The 21,327-nt window shown below is 43.7% G+C and overlaps 2 protein-coding genes and 1 long non-coding RNA gene across 7 annotated transcripts in view; 1 reads left to right on the forward strand and 2 right to left on the reverse strand.

The window, feature by feature from the left end:
* LOC310697595 overlaps positions 1-21,327 on the forward strand; it is a 99,532-nt gene that overhangs the window by 60,350 nt on the left and 17,855 nt on the right. The gene's annotated exons all lie outside the window — the stretch shown is intronic.
* On the reverse strand, positions 195-9,006 carry LOC310697171 (vomeronasal type-2 receptor 26-like; the record flags this gene model as incomplete). The annotated part of the gene is made up of 6 exons (XM_083483493.1): positions 195-1,163; positions 1,438-1,564; positions 2,530-2,757; positions 5,897-6,706; positions 6,999-7,290; positions 8,822-9,006. 6 exons carry the CDS (start codon positions 9,004-9,006, stop codon positions 271-273), a joined length of 2,535 nt encoding a protein of 844 aa, XP_083339619.1. The 3' UTR covers positions 195-270.
* On the reverse strand, positions 13,485-19,893 carry LOC310697266 (vomeronasal type-2 receptor 26-like; the record flags this gene model as incomplete). The annotated part of the gene is made up of 6 exons (XM_083483724.1): positions 13,485-14,764; positions 15,327-15,453; positions 16,471-16,698; positions 17,408-18,217; positions 18,514-18,805; positions 19,667-19,893. The coding sequence occupies 6 exons, from the start codon at positions 19,891-19,893 to the stop codon at positions 13,866-13,868; spliced, it is 2,583 nt and encodes an 860-aa protein (XP_083339850.1). The 3' UTR covers positions 13,485-13,865.

Here is a 21,327-nt window from a genome sequence, read left to right on the forward strand (position 1 = left end):
AGTTCCCCAAACACAAAATTATTAAAAGATAATAGTTTACAAACTACGGGCAGTACATCAAGACTCATTGTAATCCTTGGCAAAGCAAGGTAGCAAAACATTTCCTCCCATCTTCCTGTTTATGTGAACAGAACTACATAAAAGTTGGGCTAAGAATGAACATTATCTCTTTCAGAGGAGGAGAAGGAGCAACATGGAGGAGTAGCTGAGTTTCCTTTAGGCACTTCTGGACATCAGGAACATGGAATGTTTTAAGAATCAGTTGTCCCCTTAATTTCTGGTTGTCAGGTGCTCCTTTGTGTTCAGATCAGGCCTCAGCACAATAATGTAGCACTTGGGAAGGAAGATGCAGCCCAGAAGCCCAGCACTGGAGGCCAACATAGAGAAGATCTGCACGGCCACCATGTACTTGCCCTTGGTGCTCAGGTAGGTGGGAACAAAAGAGACCCAAACACTGCAGAAGACCAGCATGCTGAAGGTGATCAGCTTGGCTTCGTTGAAGGAGCCAGGCAGCTTCCTGGCTAGGAAAGCCACCGTGAAGCAGGTGGCAGCCAGGAAGCCCAGGTAGCCGAGGGCAACGTAAAACATGGTCACAGACCCTTCGTTGCATTGCAGGATGATCTCTTCCACCTGGGAGCGCATGTCGGACTCTGGGAATGGGGGAGAAGAGCCCAGCCAGATGGTGCAGATGAGAACTTGCCCCCCAGAACAGGAGATGACAATGGAGTTGGCCAGACTCTTGCCCAGCCATCTCCTCACCCTGTTCCCGGGCTTTGTGGCCAGGAAGGCCAGCACCACCGTGATGGTCTTTGCCAAGACAGAAGAAACAGCAGCTGAGAAGATGATGCTGAAGGCCGTTTGTCGGAGAAGGCAGGTCTCTTTCCTTGGGCGCCCGATGAAGAGGAAGGAGGACAGAAAGGAAAGCAGGAGGGAGACGAGGAGGATGTAGGAGAGGTCCCGGTTGTTGGCTTTGACTATGGGAGTTTCCTTGTATTTAATGAAGATTCCCAACACAGTGCCTGCTGTTATAGATAAGAAGAGGGCAACGGAAGCTAACACCATTCCCAAATATTCTCCATAAGTCAGGAAGGTGATAATCTTGGGGACACATTGATCTCTGTCCTTGTTTGAATGGTGATCTTCTGAGCATTTGGTGCAATGTTCTGCATTTGGGAAAGAGAAAAAGAGTGGCTGCAACATCAGTTACATCCCTAATGATCTGAACTCGATTACGTTTTGAAGAAATCCTAGAGATTTCTTCCTTATGGCCATTCCTTTCAACTCTCTTCCAGGATTTAATGAAGGTGATTGTAAAGAAGTTGAGGAAGGAGCCACATTCCCCAATGTCTGCAGAAATCTCACAAAAAGTGTTTGAGACTGGATTACTGCCCTGTGTTTACTCTCTCCAGGAATTCATTCCGCCTTGGAGTCACCCACCTTCCTGGGCGGAGAAGGTCCCTTCCGCACACCGAGCACAAGCATAGCAGCAAACAGACTTTCCTTCTAGAACCACCTTGGCATATCCAGGTCGACATCTTTCATTACACCTGGAACGAGGCACGGCCTAACCAGGAAGACAAGAAGGTGCAAGAAAGAGGAAGAGTTAGGAGTATTTGTGGGTATGTAACTCACTCATAGAGTGAGTTTAAACAGATCTCTGGACTGCAGCCTTTGACCCCTCATCAGGGTCCTTTCAACTCCTCACTGACCATTGGGGTGACCAGAATATCTTGTTCTTCATAATTCGTTCAGGACAACTGAGGTTTGCAGCACAGAACTCTGATTCCTCTTCTCCGTTTACCTGCTTCCCTGCTTAATAAATCTTCAAAGAAAATGGCAATGGAGTCTAAAATGTGATTTCCCCAAAGTTCAGGATTCGGATAATCTCTCAATCACTAATTAAGACAAATTTAATGTAACTTTTCCAAATATTGGTTTCCCTCACTCTGTTTTTGAGGCATGCAAGGTTTCCTCTTATTGCTGATGAATGTCCTAGTTATTTCTAGTTCATATGCCATTCCTTAAAATTAACCTTATATTACAATAGGGTTGTTTTTTTTAACTTCTCATCCTTCACCAACAGCCGTGCACTTCTCAATTCCTGCACATACAATAGTTTAACATTTGCAACATCTACAAGTGAGCTTACTCCATAAATTTAAAATATCCACAATAAATCAGTAATTATCATTTCTAAACTAAATTACTTTCCATCCTTCTGCATGTATGAAAACCCAATAGTTCACTTTTACTAGGGGCTTTCCCTTTCCTTCTTATCTACGTAGTCCTTTCTGTCGAAGATTCTGGTGTCTTCTCTGAGGACCTCTGTGCTCTATCCTTTCTTTGAGCACCCCAAATTCACCTCCTATCTCAACTGCTGTGAAAAGAAAGAGTGGTGGTTGCAGCTGTTATTGACGGTTAAGACACCATTGGTCAACCTGATATCCTGATATGGTCATTTTTCAGCGGTTGTTTAAGGAAAAACATAGTAATCATCTCCTAGCCTTCTCCCTTTGTGATTCCCCTTACCTTGTTGAATTTCCTGGGCCACTCAATGGCTTCTGGGTTAATGGTGAACTTTATTCCAGCAGACGTATCTCTCCTTATATTCCCAATTTTCAAAATGTCATAAGAGATATTGGGAAACATCACCCAGTTCACAATATCAAAGTCCGCTGGTAGCTCCCAGTTCTCATCCAAGCACAGTCTGCCTCTGGAAGTATTCAGGCACTGGATTTCTCTTAAGAAAGGGTGAAGCTGGAATGGCAGGGGAAAACACAAGCATTAAGAAAACGGGAAGCCAAGATGGATATCTCAGTCCTACTCACTTCAACCTCTTCTGATTTGGGGCTGCGTGTATCTCATGTAGAGTGGAATTCCTATTCGGCCATTTTTATTACTACAGACCCTGCAAGTGCTCCACTTTTCCAGGGATGTCCCTGAATTAGAGACAGTTTTTCATTTGATCCTGGAATTTCCCAACTTTGCTTAGAATGTCCCTATTTTCATTGGAGAAATGTTGGCAGATGTGGAGTTATCCAACCCACAAGGCGTCCAATCCTATATCGGGAATTTTTATTATGTTTAATATTTTAGTATGAATTTCTTTATGTTGGGAGCTGCCCAGAGTGCTGAGGCAACCCAAAAAGACGTGTGGGGTATAAAGAGTGCTATTTTTCTATGGCACCCACCTGAGAGGTGCCAAAACTGAGTTTCAATGAGTTCCGCCTTTAAAAAGCTCTGGATATCAACAGTAAACACTGGTCAACAACAAATTTGTTGTCTGCGTTTTTTCAGTTGATTTAGAACGAATCTGATGCACTGAATCCAAAAATCACATTGGTTTTGTTCAATCAGGTCAAGTTTTTGAGCTATGGCCACATGTCATTTTTTAACGTTTTTATTCACGTGTACGCTTGTGTGGAGCATTTTAGAAGAAGTTGGTGGGGGTAAAATGCCATGTCAAATAATTGTTTTGATTGGAAATGATTATTTTAATGACAAGAAGTATTCAGGTCCAATAGTTCTGGGTGATTATGTCGAAAAGGGATCAGTTTGAAGTCATAAAACCTTGAAATCTTCCATAAATTGGTGCGGCAAAGCATAAAGTTATTTTGGTATTAAACTTGGTGACCAGGATAAAGCTTGGGCGCCACACATGGTGTGCAAGGCATGCACCGAGACTCTTTGTGGGTGGACCAATGGCAAGAGGAGTCTGAACTTTGGAATTCCCATGGTCTGGAGGGAGCCGACAAACCATGTCACTTGACTGCTACTTCTGCGCTGTTGATGTGACTGGGATCAACAGAAAGAACTGGAGCTGCCTCAAGTATCCTGATCTTCAATCACCACATCGTCCTGTAGCTCATTGTGATGAAATTCCAGTGCCTATCTTCGGAGAACTTCCTGACATTAGTGACGAAGATGCCTCCAGTGTTGAAGGACATGAAGAAGAAGTGGTTCTTGAAGATGATGCTCCACATCCATTTCCCCAAAAGGAGTTGAATGATCTAGTTCGCGACCTCAGCTTGTCAAAGGACTCTGCCGAACTGTTGGTATCCAGACTGAAGGGAAAAAACCTCTCTGACAGTGCTTGCATCAGCTTCTTCCGCAACAGGCATCAAGAGTACCTCCGTTTTTTCTCGGAAGAGAAGGACTTGGTGTACGGTGCAGATATTGCGCAGCTTCTGCTCAAGCTTGGAGTGCCACAGTACGAACCCAAAGATTGGAGACTGTTCATTGACAGCAGCAAGTGATCACTGAAATGTGTTCTGCTAAACAATGGCAACCAGTACCGATGTTTTCTGTGCATGTGGGATAGTAGGGACCGTATTCAGCATTACACGAAGAAGGACTGGCCTGTGCGGGAGGAATTAGTGCCTTGCAAAGAAAGGAACGTCTTCAACGACCCTCTGGTGGACAGAGACAGAATACTCTTCCCACCGCTGCACATCAAGCTCGGCTTAATCAAGCAGTTCACCAAGGCTCTGGACAAGGATGGTGACTGATTCACTTACTTGTGCCAGGCTTTTCCAGGATTGACCATGGAGAAGTTGAAAGCTGGCATCTTTGACAGTCCTCAGATCCGTCAGCTCATCAGAGATCCAGAGTTCGGAAACTCAATGAACAAAGTGGAACTGGAAGCGTGGAAGGCATTTGTTCTGGTAGTGAAGAACTTTCTTGGCAACAATAAGGCCAGAAACTACGCAGAACTTGTCAACAACATGCTGACTGCTTTCAGAAACCTGGGCTGCAACATGAGCATCAAGATGGACTACCTATTTTCACATATGGACCGGTTTCCTGAGAACCTGGGTTCAATGAGTGACGAGCAGGGGGAGATATTCCATCAGGACATGAAAGAGATGGAGACCAGGTATCAGGGTCGCTGGGACGCAGTCATGATGGCTGACTACTGTTGGACTCTGAAGAGAGACCTCCCTGCCACTGAGCATTCCAGGAGTTCCAAGAAGTTCAAGCCCTGAAGTTTGAAAAATGGTGAAGCAACATGCAATTTACGTGTACTTACCTTTATCAATGCCCACCATTCAGTTTACAGTAATCGATGTTTCTATCAGGTAATCAATATATGTTGTTGGAAAAACATTTTTTTCTCTCTTAAAAACATATTTAGGATGATATGTGTTTTGTGGCCGATAATGCCACAAAAATGTAATCGATTTTGTCACAAGATCTGATTTTTTTCAAATCAACATAGCACAAAAATCTGACCTGATGGAGAGAAACGGATGCCATTTCCTGATTCAGCAGTGCAAAAATACCCTAAAGCAGTTGTAGAAATCTAGATAAAAACAAATAAAAACACCCTAAAGATCCCAGGCCTCAGAGAGGTTAGGCTGGCCTCAACTAGAGCCAGGGCCTTCTCGGCCGCGGCTCCAATCTGGTGGAACGCTCTGTCACAAGAGACTAGGGCCTTGCAGGACCTGACATCCTTCCGCAGGCCTGCAAGACAGAGCTGTTCCACCAGGCCTTTTGTCAGGGCGCAATTTTTGTGGCAATCTGCACAAAAATTTGCTTGATGGTTGCCATTAATTTGATTTTAATTTGATTTAATTAATTTTATAATGAATGTTTTAGAATGTTGAACTATTTTGATTGTTGTTAGCTGCCCTGAGCCCAGCTTCGGCTGGGAAGGACGGGATATAAATAAAATTTATTATTATTATTATTATTATTAGATAACATTCAAAAAGTAAAAAATTGTTGCCCAGTGATTATCGTTATGGAATGGGACGTCTCTATTTTCATCAGAGAAATGTTGGGCTGTATGCTTCTATTACTAGTACTAATAGTAACTATGATATTTTGCAGGTCTATCCCCAGTCAAGATCAGCATCTGTGTGGACTGCAGGTTGCAAAAAGGGGAAGGAAATACCTGCCACGGCTGTAGTCTTGCGTGTCCCCATTGCTCTCCTTCCTCCACCATCAGCCTCCTCTGGGATCTAGATGAAAGCGAAGCATGCAAGGCCTGAGCCACAGCCTGAACATTGATGTAAGTGCCATAGCTGTCAAAAGACAGGGCTCTCTCACGCTCCTCTTGGGGCAATGGCTGCAGGTTCTCCTCCTCTCTGCATCTTACCCTGCCTTTCACGGACAACTGATGCTTTGAATATGAACACCAAAATGCTTCATCGAAATAATACGCAAGATCGATCTGCCATTTATATTCCTCACCTTTGCTGCTCCTTATTCCAGTCCGAATTTCAAAGGACAGATAACCATGGAGGTGCTGGAACATATATGGAGGGAGGTAAATGCCAGCTCTGATTTCTAGCAAAGCTGTTGTGATCCAGACTTTTTCCCCCATTTCCTTCTCATAGAAATGATGTATTACCACGAGTCCAAAGAGACTCAGTGCATTGGTTGCATAGTAAACAAATACCCCAATTTGTCTCCATAGGAAAAAAGGTTCCCCAGGCCTGATAAATTGATCCATATCATTTTCTGGTACTCTTTTTGATAAAGCAATGCAGATCCCTTTGCTGAGCATCAGAGGTTTCACAGAGCTCAGAAATCTTTCTCCACTGTCATTGTCTGGAGTGAAGAGGCCAATCCACGTCCATCCAAAATACAGGAGCAATTCAACAATCCCCTGGTACTGACTTTCCTCTTTGGGAGTCATCCGGTAGACAAAAGGGAACAGGGTTTTACCTTCGAGAACCTGGGCAGTGAAGCCATAACTGATCTAGCAAGGAAAGCAAAAGATCACCAATTTATTTTACTTTCAGCATAACGGGTATTTAATCATATGAAATGACTGATATCTAAATCTCTGCTGGCTGAGGCTGATGGGAGTTTTAGTCTGAAACATCTGGAGGTGTCAAGTTGGTGAAGGCTCAGTTTTGAAAAAGGGATGTTGGATCCATAGCTCAGGATTTTCCCATTTTAAAAAATATCCCCACTTGACCCCTCCAAAGAGAAAATAGAATTTTACGCAGTTGAAATTCTCTTTCCCTCCATGCTCTCCCACTACTTACCTGTGGGATTTTGTAGATGCCTGACAAGGCTGAAATCACTCTTGAGATGAAAGTGTTGCTTCTTTCAAGAACAGCCAGCAGGTGATTCTGTTCTCCACAGTGATAATTGGGAATATTGCATCCACTGCCTGCAAGCAGCTCTAGCATGGCATCCGAAGTCATCCTTGCATCGCAATGGTTCTCATAGAGGTTGTAGCCCAGGGTGATGTTGGGTAAGAGCCTGAGATCCTGGTTGATCTCTTGGATGGTGAGCGGGAAAGGCAACACATGCCAGAAGAACCTAGGTGCCTCCCTGCAATAAATGAATTCTTTAAAAAGAGTGAAACTGATATTCATATTAATGGGATGGAGGAAACATTATATAATCCACACAGATTAGTATCTATTTATCCTTTTACATTAATATCAAACCTTTTCCTGTCTAGCATAGAACAAAAAATTGGAAATCTCTGCTCCATGACAGGAGCTTTGATGCAAACAGCACACAGAGCTGTTCAGCAGTGGAAGAGACTCCCTCCGAAGGTGACCATGTGTCATGGATGCTTCAGGTGAGATTCCTCTGGGTTCCTTCCATCTCTACATCTCTATGATTCTATTCTACTATGGTTTTATGAGTAAGAAATGAAGGCGCCCCTCAAAATGTGTGATATACTGGGAAGTTGCTGCAAGGGCTGCTTTTGCTGCAGTGGTCTTTGGTTTCTTCCAACGGGCTGGACCAAAGGTAGATAAGAGACAATTTGATTGAATGAGGAGAAGTACCAAATACCTCAGTCCCCTTTTAGTTACAAATGAGGCCTGGTGGCTTTCAGGTTTGAGTGTGTGGTAAAATCTATAATTTTGCCCATGTTTGGATCAGTGACTCCACCAATGAGGACACACCCTGGTCTGTATTATTTTATATAATCATTTTATTTGAAGCATAATGTTCCACCCTTTAATTTTTTTAAAAAGCAGTGACAGAAAGGAAAAAGTGCTGAGATTGGAGGAGGAAACCTTTAATGTAGCCCATGGTGAGCTGTAGGTCTCCTGTGGTATTGTGTCAAGAGAACTGGGCTAAGGTTGTTCACAAATGATCCAAATAGAATAAACATAAAATAATTTTGGCAGCTTGGAAATTGCTTGAGTTTCATGCCTCCCTCTGGGATAGGAAACAGGTACCTATGGATTCCACGTGAAGAAATATCAAACATCTCACTACTTAGAAATGAGGCCAGTTGTCTATGTGAAAAAAGGAATAATTCCTTTTCACATTTTAGAGACCTGACTCCATGAACAAAGAAGTCTCCTGATTCATATTATTTTATTCATCATTTCAATTAAAGTACATCTTTTCTGCTCTTCAGCCACCAAACGTCACCCAGAGGATCTTAAATTCCATTTGTAAAACTGTAGCATTCCCTAACGACAGTTTCTGAATTGTCCAAATGGAATAATATTGAATAAAACCCTTGAGCCTTGGGAATTGCCTGAGTTTCATGGCATCCTGCAGCTGGGGAAATTCAGTGCATCCTTTTGACTCCTGACCAGATTCATTGGCATCCTTGCATTCTACTAAAAGCAACACAGAATCAAAGGTAGGAGAGTGTTTCACTAAGGAAGACCCAGGGAACAAGGAATCGGGAGAGGTTTGGGTGGGATCTTTTAGTGGACCCCCAGCTCCCATCAGCCCAGCCAGCAAGACCAATGGTCAGGGCAGGGTAGACCTGCAACATGAGGACAGCCTTGGCTCCCTAGCCCTGAGAAAGGCGCTCTTTCCTTGATAAATAGGAACCATTACAAGGACTGGAGGACCATGAAACCCACCCACATATGATTTTACATACCTCTCACTCTTGGCGAAGGGTGTCTGAGAAAAGACGTATGGAGTTTCCTTATAAAAGGATTTTGGAGATATGATCCCAGTGATGAGAAAGTGTTCAGGCCAGTAGTAATTGCGAGCATCCGTTTGATCCCTGACCAGATTCAAGGGGCACTTCGCCTTGTGGTTCCCGTAGACTCCAAAGGGCATCATGAGCAGCAGAAGCAGCAACAGAAGGAGCAGGGATCTCATTCTGGCTCTGCCTCCTCCTCCTCTTACCTGCCAAAGACACAAAGCAGAAGAACCCAAAGACTCTTGCAAGGCCAGACTGCCTGGGCTTTCCCCAATCTGGGTGGTTTTCATCTATATCTTCAGAGCTAGGAAGCACAAGGCAGGCACACCCCTCTTTCGCCAGCTCTGTATCTTGTCTCAGTCGGTCTCCAACACAGGAAATATTCTCTGCACCAACTTTTTCTTTCCCAGACACAGCGCAATTAATATTGTCATGCTACTTTCTGAGGCTGATGTAACCTCCCGAAATATCTCCTGAGCATTTAGAAGAGGAGATGACTATAATTTTGATTATTCCAAGTGGAATAAGTTTCATCACAAAAACTTTCTGAAATCTTGAATCGCTCAGGCAGCAGGTGCAGAGATGGAGAAAAACATGATGGAGAAAAGTCAAGGGGTGTTTTTGGGAATTGGAAGTTTGGCCTGAACTTTGCTCCCAAGGACCAAAGAAGGAGCTGGATCCGACCATGGACTCTCCTTCCTTGGAGGTTTTTAAGCAGAGTTTGGATGGCTATCTGTTAGGGATGCTTTAGAGAGCCAGTGTGGTGTAGTGGTTAAGAGCGGTGGACTCGTAATCTGGTGAACTGGGTTCGCTTCCCCGCTCCTCCACATGCAGCTGCTGGGTGACCTTGGGCCAGTCACACTTCTCTGAAGTCTCTCAGCCTCACTCACCTCACAGAGTGTTTGTTGTGGGGGAGGAAGGGAAAGGAGATTGTGGGCCCCTTTGAGACTCCTTAGGGTAGTTATAAAGCGGGATATGAAATCCAAACTCTTCTTCTTCTTCTAGTTGGCCACTTTGGGTGGATTTGATTCCTGCCAATCCCTTCTGGTTCTTCCCCTGAAGGGAAGTAGCGTGTTGGTGGTTTTGAAGCAACTTCAAGTGAATTTCCACCCCCTCTTTGAAAGGCTTCTCCAACAGAGGGAAGCTCTCTGGGGTTGGATGAGGGGAGAAAGTTTGCTCTGAACTTTTGACTCTCCCTTCCCCTTCGACATGTTCTGCGGAAGGTGAGCTTCTGTTGCACATGGAGCCAACTTGCTCCTCGTCTCTGAGCAGAAACCTCTCTACTCATAAACAAATTGTCTGCGCAGAAGCCAGGCTAGCATTCTAGCAGCTTTGTTATTCTTTATGAATTTATTTATTAATATTTATTTACTTTCTTACTTATTTAATTTTTCATAAAATTCATGCACTATTTTTGCCAATCACCCCTAGAGAGCTTTACGTCAAGATAAGTCAGGACGATCATAACAAAGTTTACAGTCTTACTTTAGAACATTCCAAAAGTTAAAATAACAAAACAGAATCAAAATTAGTCGTATTTCAGTCATCCGCTGCTTATATTTCTTTCTTTTTTTTAATAAGATATTTATTAAGATTTTCAAGAGACAAAAACAGGCAAAAAAGAAAAATACAAGAAAAAATATACAAAAAGAAAAAAAAGATAAAAATAGTTAAAAAGATAATCCAATCATCACATATATTTCATTAATTTGTTTCCCGGGCCTCCTCACACCTTCCTTCTCTGTATTCCAGTTCAGATTATTATTCCAGCAAATCCCTCCCCTCTTTCAAATCCTTTCCCTAATTCGTAATATTCTGTCATCCCATTACCTTAATCTATTTCATCTTATCTTGTACATATATATAAAAAGAAAAAACCTTAAAATTTAAAACTTAAATCTGAATTTTTGCCAACTTCTCCTAACCATAACCTTCTTACCTAATTCTTTAAACATTTTTATAAGAGCCAAATAAATTCATTTCAACATTCTCCTAGCATTCATCAATTTTATAAAACAGTCCTAATGGTAAAAATAAAAATAAACAATCCAATCTTCGTCCAGCGTCCCTTCCTCCTGGTTCCGGGTTTTGTCAGTCCTTTTTATCTTGTTAATCTAGCACATTAACCTGGCCACCTTATATCCGAGGCCCTCATGTCTCTTCCATGTCCCTTCCGCTGCACTTTTTCATATTTTCCTTTTATTCTTGGGGACTCCAGCTTGGTGATGTTTTTGACCCCTTTCAACAAGACCATCCCTTTTCCGCAGTCCAGACTAAACTCGATGTAGTATTTAAAAACATATTCCAGATTCCCTTCAAATTAAGAGCCCCCACTGCTCCAAACATCTGGCGGCCCCTTTCCAGACTCGAAAGGTCCAAATCTCCCTGTACAGGGGGGTTTATCCAGCCCCCCATTTCCAAACCAAACAAGATTTTACCTTTCCCAGTCTGGTTTTTCCCAAGTTCATTTATCATGTCCAAACATTTGTAATCCTGCTGGGCCGCTGCTCTCTCCGTCTCTGGCGCCCAAGATTCAGCAAGATCCTCTTCTCAATTGTTCTGTCATGGGACGCTCCTGTTTTAATTCCTGAGTGGGCTCCATGTAATTTCCCACTACCTGCTCAAAGGTTCTGGCCGCGTTAGTCATAGAATCCATCTTCTGGCTTAACTGATCCAATAGGGCATTTATTTTACAGAAAGCACCCAACAGTGCTTCTGAAGACATTGTTCCACAAGGTCACAAAGTCCTTTCCCACAGTTATAATCAGTGGCAGCTGCAGTTCCCAGGAATTCCCAGGAATTAGTTACAATTTCACGATTCCCCTCTAGGGGGGAAAGTTTCTTGTTGTTCTTTCTCTTAAAAACAATAGCAATAAAGTTTCTTTTTTACGATACTTTGTCCATATTTGTTCTTTTAACAGACGAAAGGAAACAATGGAGTAACTATGTTTCTCTTCTTTTAACTATCTGTCAAAAACCTTTATTTCTGGTCAATGAGCTTCAAACGTCAATTCTGACACCCCGCTCCAGGGTCAGGACAGTGGAAAATTACTTTGCTTTAAGTTCACTTCTGCAGGTTTAAGCAACTCAGAAAGGATCCCCCTTCTTCTCCTGCTACCGAAGGGGGGTTCAGCAATTTCAAATGGTGAAAGTCGATCCTTTAAAATGGTTTTTAAGGCTCTAGTTTACGTTGTCTTTGCTTTGTTCTGGCTACAGGGAAACGGAAGGGTGACTTCCTGTTTAATCCTTCCCGTTTCAGTACCAAATTAGGGTAAATTTCTAAGTCCAGATTCCTTTTAATTTCGCCAATTCTTGTTTAAAGTCCAAACATTCTATGTTCCAGTAGTCACGGTTGGTTATTTTAGATGCCAAATTGTCCCAGGAAAAAGGCAGCGCTCTCCGGCAACGGTTATGCGGCTTCGCTCCGCAGAAAAAGCAATTGACTCACAGCACCGCGCCACTTCCCCCTCTTTGCTTTGGAGCCCGTTTATGGGCTCCTTTGCGGGTTGGGGGGGCGCTAAGGGTGCCCGCCGAGTCCCACGGTCACAGGCTTCATCCGCCTGTGATTTCCAGAAGGGTCCCTGCTTCGGCGTAGCGGAAGGACCCGTTTCATGCGGAGCTGGTCCCTCCAGTTCAGAGGGAGTCCGCCATTGCCGCTGGCGCCACCCCGGAAGTCCTCCCGCTGCTTATATTTCAAATCCTGCCTTTGACTTAATGTATGGATGATAGTTTGACAAATAAGATATCAATGGTCTCCATTCTTCCTGAAATGATTCATCCTCATGTCCTCTTAGTTTAGCAGGTAATTTCACCATTTCAGCCTATTCCCCCGGTTTCATAAACGAATCCTCCCTCTTTCCACTTCTGTGCATATAAAGTTCTAGCTGGAGTTGGAGGAGGAGGACCTGAATGGGAGGAACCTTAGTTGGAGGAGGAGGACCTGAATGGGAGGAACCTGAGTTGGAGGACGAGGACCTGAATGGAAGGAACCTGAGTAGTAGGAGGAGGACCTGAATGGGAGGAACCTTAGTTGGAGGAGGAGGACCTGAATGGGAGGAACTAGAATAGGAGGAGGAGGGCCTGAATGGGAGGAACCTGAGTTGGAGGAGGAGGACCTGAATGGGAGGAACCTGAGTTGGAGGAGGAGGACCTGAATGGGAGGAACCTGAGTTGGAGGAGGAGACCTCTCGCTCTTCCTTCCTGACTGAGCATAAGATGCCTCCTCTGAAAAGGTTTGGCAGGCAGGGAATACAACTATCTGGCATCGTCTCATTGCTTCCCTCCAATGCTAATCTTGTTGCTGGCTCACTCGTAAACTGGTGATCCACTCAACATCAGTGCACAATGTGTCATATTCTGGACAACGCAATAAAATCCATTGTACTCCAGTCAAGACTTGGCTAAGGTCAGTTGCTACTCTTTGGAACAGGGAGCAGAGCTCACACAATACAGAAATCAAACCAACAAACGACAGAAGAGAACTTAAATGAATTTCTCAGTTTATTAATATACAAAGTTTAGGAGAATGGAATGATGTGAAGTGAACTTCTAGATGATACAGCATACTTGTAGAAAATGGAGCACAGGTATTTGAATATCTAGAAATGACATAACTAACATAAAGTATTGTTGAATATCAGAATTGATATGGTTAATAGCAAAGCAAAAAGACTAAAAAACCTAACTCCTATCTCCCTCTAGACTATCTTTTTGTGAGATAAATATAAGTTCCCCAAACACAAAATTATTAAAAGATAATAGTTTACAAATTACGGGCAGTAGACCAGGACTCATTGTAATCCTTGGCAAAGCAAGGTAGCAAAACATTTCCTCCCATCTTCCTGTTTATGTGAACAGAACTACATAAAAGTTGGGCTAAGAATGAGCATAATCTCTTTCAGAGGAGGAGAAGGAGCAACATGGATGAGCAGGTGTGTTTCCTTTATGCACTTCTGGACATCAGGAACATGGAATGTTTTAAGAATCAGGTGTTCCCTCAATTTCTGGTTGTCAGGTGCTCCTTTGTGTTCAGATCAGGCCTCAGCACAATAATGTAGCACTTGGGAAGGAAGATGCAGCCCAGAAGCCCAGCACTGGAGGCCAACATAGAGAAGATCTGCACGGCCACCATGTACTTGCCCTTGGTGCTCAGGTAGGTGGGCACAAAAGACACCCAAACACTGCAGAAGACCAGCATGCTGAAGGTGATCAGCTTGGCTTCATTGAAGGAGCCAGGCAGCTTCCTGGCTAAGAAAGCCACCGTGAAGCAGGTGGCAGACAAGAAGCCCAGGTAGCCGAGGGCAACATAAAACATGGCCACAGACCCTTCGTTGCATTGCAGGATGATCTCTTCCACCTGGGAGAGCATGTCGGACTCTGGGAATGGGGGAGAAGAGCCCAGCCAGATGGTGCAGATGAGAACTTGCCCCCCAGAACAGGAGATGACAATGGAGTTGGCCAGACTCTTGCCCAGCCATCTCCTCACCCTGTTCCCGGGCTTTGTGGCCAGGAAGGCCAGCACCACCGTGATTGTCTTTGCCAAGACAGAAGAAACAGCAACTGAGAAGATGTTGCTGAAGGCCGTTTGTCGGAGAAGGCAGGTCTCTTTCCTTGGGCGCCCGATGAAGAGGAAGGAGGACAAAAAGGAAAGCAGGAGGGAGACGAGGAGGGTGTAGGAGAGGTCCCGGTTGTTGGCTTTGACTATGGGGGTTTCCTTGTATTTAATGAAGATTCCCAACACAGTGCCTACTGTTAAGGACAAGAAGAGGGCAACGGAAGCTAAAACCATTCCCAAATATTCTTCATAAGCCAGGAAGATGATAATCTTGGGGACACAATGATCTCTGTCCTTGTTTGGATACTGATCTTCTGAGCATTTGGTGCAATGTTCTGCATCTGGGGAAGAGAAAAAGAGTGGCTGCAGCATCAGTTACATCCTTAATGATCTGTGCTCTTTTACATTTTGAAAAACTCTGTGGTGGACCTCAGGAAATAAGAGTGTTAAATACTGCAAACAGTTTTCTGTTGCTTCCATTCAATGTTCATAGTAGTGAGATCAAAACAGTCCATTGATTATATTGTAATAATTTTCATATGAAGTATTGTTTGTTTTTATTGTGCTTTTGCTTTTAAAAATTGGCTGATTTGCATCACCTGTCTATTATATTTTATAAATATCAAAATTATTTCTTTTTTGGTGTGACTTGGTATAAAAAAAAACGAATGTTTGTGGGACTTCCTCTCACAGCTGCCCACTTTCAACCCCAGAGATTTCTTCCTTATGGCCACTCCTTTCAACGCCCTTCCTGGATGTAATAAAGTTGATTAATCCTATGGATGTCGAGAAAGAATCCACATTCCCCAATGTCTGCAGAAATCTCACAAAAAGCGGGTGAGACTGGATTACTGCCCTGTGTTTACTCTCTCCAGGAATTCATTCCGCCTTGGAGTCACCCACCTTCCTGGGTGGAGAAGGTCCCTTCCGCACACCGAGCACAAGCATAGCAGCAAATGGGCTTTTCTTCTAGAACCACCTTGGCATATCCAGGTCGACATCTCTCTGTACACCTGGAACGAGGTACGGTCTAACCAGGAAGACAAGAAGGTGCAACAAAGAGGAACAGTTAGGAGTATTTGTGGGTATGTAATTCACTCATAGAGTGAATTCAAACGGATGTCTGGACTGCAGCCTTTGACCCCTCATCAGGGTCCTTTCAACCCCCCACTGACCATTGGGGTGACCAGAATATCTTGTTCTTCATAATTTGTTCAGGACAACTGAGGTTTGCGCCACAGAACTCTGATTCCTCTTCTCCGTTTACCTGCTTCCCTGCTTAAAAAATCTTCAAAGAAAATGGCAATGGAGTCTGAAATGTGATTTCCCCAAATTTCAGAATTCTGATAATCTCTCAACCGCTAATTAAGACACATTTAATATGACATTTCCAAAGATTGGTTTCCCTCACTCTGTTCTTGAGGCATGCAAGGTTTCCTCTTGTCTCTGATCTATTTCCCTAGTTATTTCTAGTTCATATGCCATTCCTTAACATTAACCTTATATTACAATAGTTTTTTTTTTAAAAAAAAACTTCTCATCCTTCACCAACAGCCGTGCATTTCTCAATTCCTGAACGTACAATAGTTTAACATTTGCAACATCTACAAGTGAGCTTACTCCACAAATTAAAAAATCCACAATAAATCAGTAATTATCATTTCTAAAATAAATTACTTTCCATCCTTCTGCATGTATGAAAACCCAATAGTTCACTTTAACTAGGTATTTCCCCTTTTCCCTAGGTGTTTTCCCTTTTCTTCTTATCTACGTAGTCCTTTCTGTCGAAGATTCTGTCCAGAATTCTTAAATTCTCAGTCTGGCTTGGAAATAGATGGTGTCTTTTCTAAGGACCTCTGGGCTCTATCCTTTCTGTGAGCACCACAAATTCCCCTCCTATCTCAGCTGCTGTGGAAAGAAGGAGTGGCGGTTGCAGCTGTTATTGGACGGTCAAGACATCATTGGTCAACCTGATATAGCCATTTTGCAGCAGTTGTTCAAGGAAAGCTGGGATCTCCTAGCCTCCCCTCTCTGTGATTCTCCTTACCTTGTTGAATTTCTTGGGCCACTCAATAGCTTCTGGGTTAATGGTGAACTTTATGCTAGCAGATGTCTCTCTCCTTATATTCCCAATTTTCACAACGACATGAGACTTATTGGGAGACATCACCCAGTTCATAATATCGAAGTCTCCTGGTAGCTCCCAGTTCTCATCCAAGCACAGCCTGCCTCTGGAAGTATTCAGACACTGGATTTCTCTCAAGAAAGGGTGAAGCTGGAATGACAGGGGAAAGCACCAGCACTGAGAAAGCTTGAAGCCAAGATGGATATCTCAGTCCTACTCACTTCAGCCTCTTATGATTTGGGGCTGCGTGTATCTCATGTAGACTGGAATTCCTATTCAGCCATTTCTATTACTACAGACCCTGCAAGTGCTCCAATTTTCCAGGGATGTCCCTGGATTAGAGACAGTTTTTCATTTGATGCCAGAATTTCCCACTTTTCCTTAGAATGTCCCTATTTTCGTTGGAGAAATGTTGGCGGATGTGTAGTTACCAAACCCACAAGCCGTCTAATCCTATATCGGGAATTTTTTAAATGTTTAATATTTTAGTATGAATTTCTTTATTTTGGGAGCTGCCCAGAGTGCTGAGGCAACTGAAGAAGACGTATAAACAGTGCTATTATTGTAGAAAAGATGGTGCCGGAACTCACCATGAACACCTCCCTCTGAGAATGGCAATGGCACCCACCTGAAAGGTGCCAAAACTGAGTTCCAGCGAGTTCCCCTCTGAAAAAAAGCCCTGGGTATAAGCAGTAAGATTATCATTATGGAATGTGGCGTCTCTATTTTCAACAGAGAAATGTTCGGCGGTATGCTACTATTACTAGTACTAATAGTAACTATGATATTTTGCAGGTCTATCCCCAGTCAAGATCAGCATCTGTGAGGACTGCAGGTTGCAAAAAGGGGAAGGAAATACCTGCCACGGCTGTAGCCTTTGGGGTCCCCATTGCTCTCCTTCCTCCCCCATCAGCCTCCTCTGGGATCTAGATGAAAGCGAAGCATGCAAGGCCTGAGCCACAGCCTGAACATTGATGTAAGTGCCATAGCTGTCATGAGACAGGACTCTCTCACGCTCCTCTTGGGGCAACGACTCCAGTTTCTCCTCCTCTCTGCATCTTATCCTGCCTTTCACGGACAACAAATGCTTTGAATATGAACACTGAAATGGTTCATCCAAAGGATCCACAAGATTGGACAGCGAATTATACTTGTCACCTTTGCTGCTCCTTATTCTCGTCTGAATTGCAAAGGACAGAGAACCATGGAGGCACTGGAATATATTTGGAGGTATGTTAAAGTCAGTTCTGATTTCTAGAAAAGCTGTTGTGATCCAGACTTTTGCCCCTATTTCCTTCTCATATTGCCTGTTTATTGCCAGGAGTAGAATGATGCCCAGTGCATTGGTTGCATAGTAAACAAATACACCAACTTGTCTCCATAGGAAAAAAGGTTCCCCAGGCCTGATAAATTGATTTAGATCATTTTCTGGTACTCTTTTTGATAAAGCAATGCAGATCCCTTTGCTGAGCATCAGAGGTTTCACAGCGCTCTCAAATCTTTCTCCATCGTCATTGTCTGGAGTGCAGAGGCCAATCCACGTCCATCCAAAATACAGGAGCAATTCAACAATCCCCTGGTATTGACTTTCCTCTTTGGGAGTCATCCGGTAGACAAAAGGGAACAGGGTTTTACCTTCGAGAACCTGGGCAGTGAAGCCATAACTGATCTAGCAAGGAAAGCAAAAGATCACCAATTTATTTTACTTTCAGCATAACGGGCATTTAATCACATGAAATGACTGAGATCTATCTAAATCTCTGCTGGCTGAGGCTGATGGGAGTTGTAGTCTGAAACATCTGGAGGTGTCAAGTTGGTGAAGGCTCACTTTTGAAAAAGGGATGTTGGATCCATAGCTCAGGATTTTCCCATTTTGAAAAATATCCCCACTTGACCCCTCCAAAGAGAAAATAGAATTTTACGCAGTTGAAATTCTCTGTCCCTCCATGCTCTCCCACTACTTACCTGTGGGATTTTGTAGATGCCTGACAAGGCTGAAATCACTCTTGAGATGATAGTGTTGCTTCTTTCAAGAACAGCCAGCAGGTGATTCTGTTCTCCACAGTGATAATTGGGAATATTGCATCCACTGCCTGCAAGCAGCTCTAGCATGGCGTCCGAAGTCATCCTTGCATCGAAATGGTTCTCATAGAGGCTGTAGCCCAGGGTGATGTTGGGTAAGAGCCTGAGATCCTGGTTGATCTCTTCGATGGTGAAAAGGAAAGACAACATGTACCGGTAGATCCTCCTTACGTCCCTGCAATAAATGAATCCTTTAAAAAGAGTGAAACTGGCATCCATACGAATTGGGGTGGGGACATTATATGATCCAAAAAGATTAGTGTGCATTGATTAATCCTATTGCATTAATATCAAACCATTTACAGCCTAGTATACAATAAAAATTTGGAGATCTCTAGTTAGAAATGAGACCAGTTGTGTGTGTGTGTGTGTGTGTGTGTGTGTGTGTGTGTGTGTGAAGAAAAGGAATAATTCCTTTTCACATTTTAGACTCCACTAACAAGGAAGTCTCCTGACTCCTATTATTTTATTTATCATTTTAATTAAAGCACATATTTCCTGCTCTCCATCCACCAAACGTTAATCTGTAGGATTTAAAAAATCCATTTTTAAAACTATAGCATTCCTTAACGACAGTTTGTTGATGGTCATTTATAATATTATATCATTATAAGGATATAATAGAAGAATGCAAGAATGCCAATGAATCTGGTCAGGGTTCAAAAGTTTGCACTGAATTTCCCCACCTGCAGGAAGCCATGAAACTCAGGCAATTTCCAGAGCTCCAAGGTTGAATTGCCTGAGTTTCATGGCATCCTGCAGGTGGGGAAACTCAGTGCATCCATAGGTAGGAGAGTGTTTCACTAAGGGAGACCCAAGGAACAAGGAAATGGGAGAGGTTTGGGTGGGATCTTTTAGTGGACCCCCAGCTCCCATCAGCCCAGCCAGCAAGACCAATGGTCAGGGCAGGGTAGACCTGCAACATGAGGACAGCCTTGGCTCCCCAGCCCTGAGACAGGGGCTCTTTCCTTGATAAATAGGAACCATTACAAGGACTGGAGGACCAGGAAACCCACCCACATATGATTTTACATACCTCGCATTCCTGGCCAAGGGTGTCTGAGAAAAGACGAATGGAGTTTCCTTATATAAGCGTTTTGGAGAGATGATCCCACTCATGAGAAAGTGTCCAGGCCGGTAGTAATTGCGAGCATCCAATTCATCCCTGACCAGATTCAAGGGGCATTTCGCCTTGTGGTTCCCGCAGCCTCCAAAGGGCATCATGAGCAGCAGAAGCAGCAAAAGAAGGAGCAGGGATCTCATTCTGGCTCTGCCTCCTCCTCCTCTTACCTGCTAAAGACACAAAGCAGAAGAACCCAAAGACTCTTGCAAGACCAACCTGGGTGGGCTTTCCCAATCTGGATGGTTTTCAACTCTACCTTCGGAGCTAGGAAGCACAAGGCAGGCACACCCCTCTTTCGCCAGCTCTGCATCTTGACTCAGTCTGTCTCCAACACAGGAAATATTCTCTGCACCAACTTTTTCTTTCCCAGACACAGCGCAATTAATATTGTCATGTTGCTTTCCGAGGCTCATGCAATCTCCAGAAATATCTCCTGGGCTTTCAGAAGATGAGATGACTATAATTTTGATTATTCCAAGTGGAATAAGTTTCATCACAAAAACTTTCTGAAGTCTTGAATGGCTCAAGCGGCAGGTGCAGAGCGGGAGAAAAACAGGATGATGAAAAGTCAAAAGGTGTTTTGAGGAATTGGAAGTTTGGCCGGAACTTTGCTCCCAAGGACCAAAGAAGGAGCTGGATCCGACCATGGACTCTCCTTCCTTGGAGGCTTTGAAGCAGAGTTTGGATGGCCATCTGTTGGGATTCTTCAGCTGAGATTCCTGCATTGCAGGGGGCTGGACTAGATGACCTTGGGGTCCCTTTCCAAGTCTCCCATTCTATGATTCATTGGAGGTTTTTAAGAAGAGGTGGGAGAGTCAGGGATGGACAACAGCCAGATGAAGGAGTCCCAGCCTTGAATCCCAGGCATCCTAAGCCCTTTTAAAATGTGGGGGGAGGGCAGAGGCTGTTATTGGGTTGTTGTTTTTATTTTGATTATATATATTGTGGTTTTATATTTTGATTTTGTTCTGTGAACCGCCCTGAGACCTCCAGGGAGAGAGCGGTATATAGATTCAGTACATAAATAAATAAAGGAATAAATATGAATAAATAAAAATGAATAAATGAAGAATGCTGAGAAATGCCATCCTCAGTACTGTGAACGGGATACCTGGTGGTGGGATCTTGTTTCCTGGAGGCTGCTGGAGACAGAGACTGGTGGAACCTGCGATGGGGAGGGATTTCTCAAGCCCATCTCTGGCCGCTTTGGGTGGGTCTGGACTGCTTGATTCCTGCCGATCCCTTCTGGTTCTCCCCCCAAAGGGAAGTAGCGCCTTGGTGGCTTCAAAGCCACTACAAGTGAATTTCTACCCCATCTTTGAAAGGCTTCTCCAACAGAGGGAAGCTCTCTGGGGTTGGTTGAGGGGAGAAAGGTTGCTCTGAACTTTCGACTCTCCCTTCCCCTTCGACATGTTCTGCGGAAGGAGAGCTTCTGTTGCACATGGAGCCAACTTGCTCCTCGTCTTTGAGCAGAAACTTCTCTACTTGTAAACAATTGCGTGTGCAGAAGCCAGGTGTGACGGAAAAGTTGGTTTTCCATAAGTATTTCTTTTTTACTTTTTTCTCCTGCCAGG

Source organism: Podarcis liolepis (genome assembly GCF_965112155.1).
Source record: "Podarcis liolepis genome assembly, chromosome: 18".
Taxonomy (NCBI): domain Eukaryota; kingdom Metazoa; phylum Chordata; class Lepidosauria; order Squamata; family Lacertidae; genus Podarcis; species Podarcis liolepis.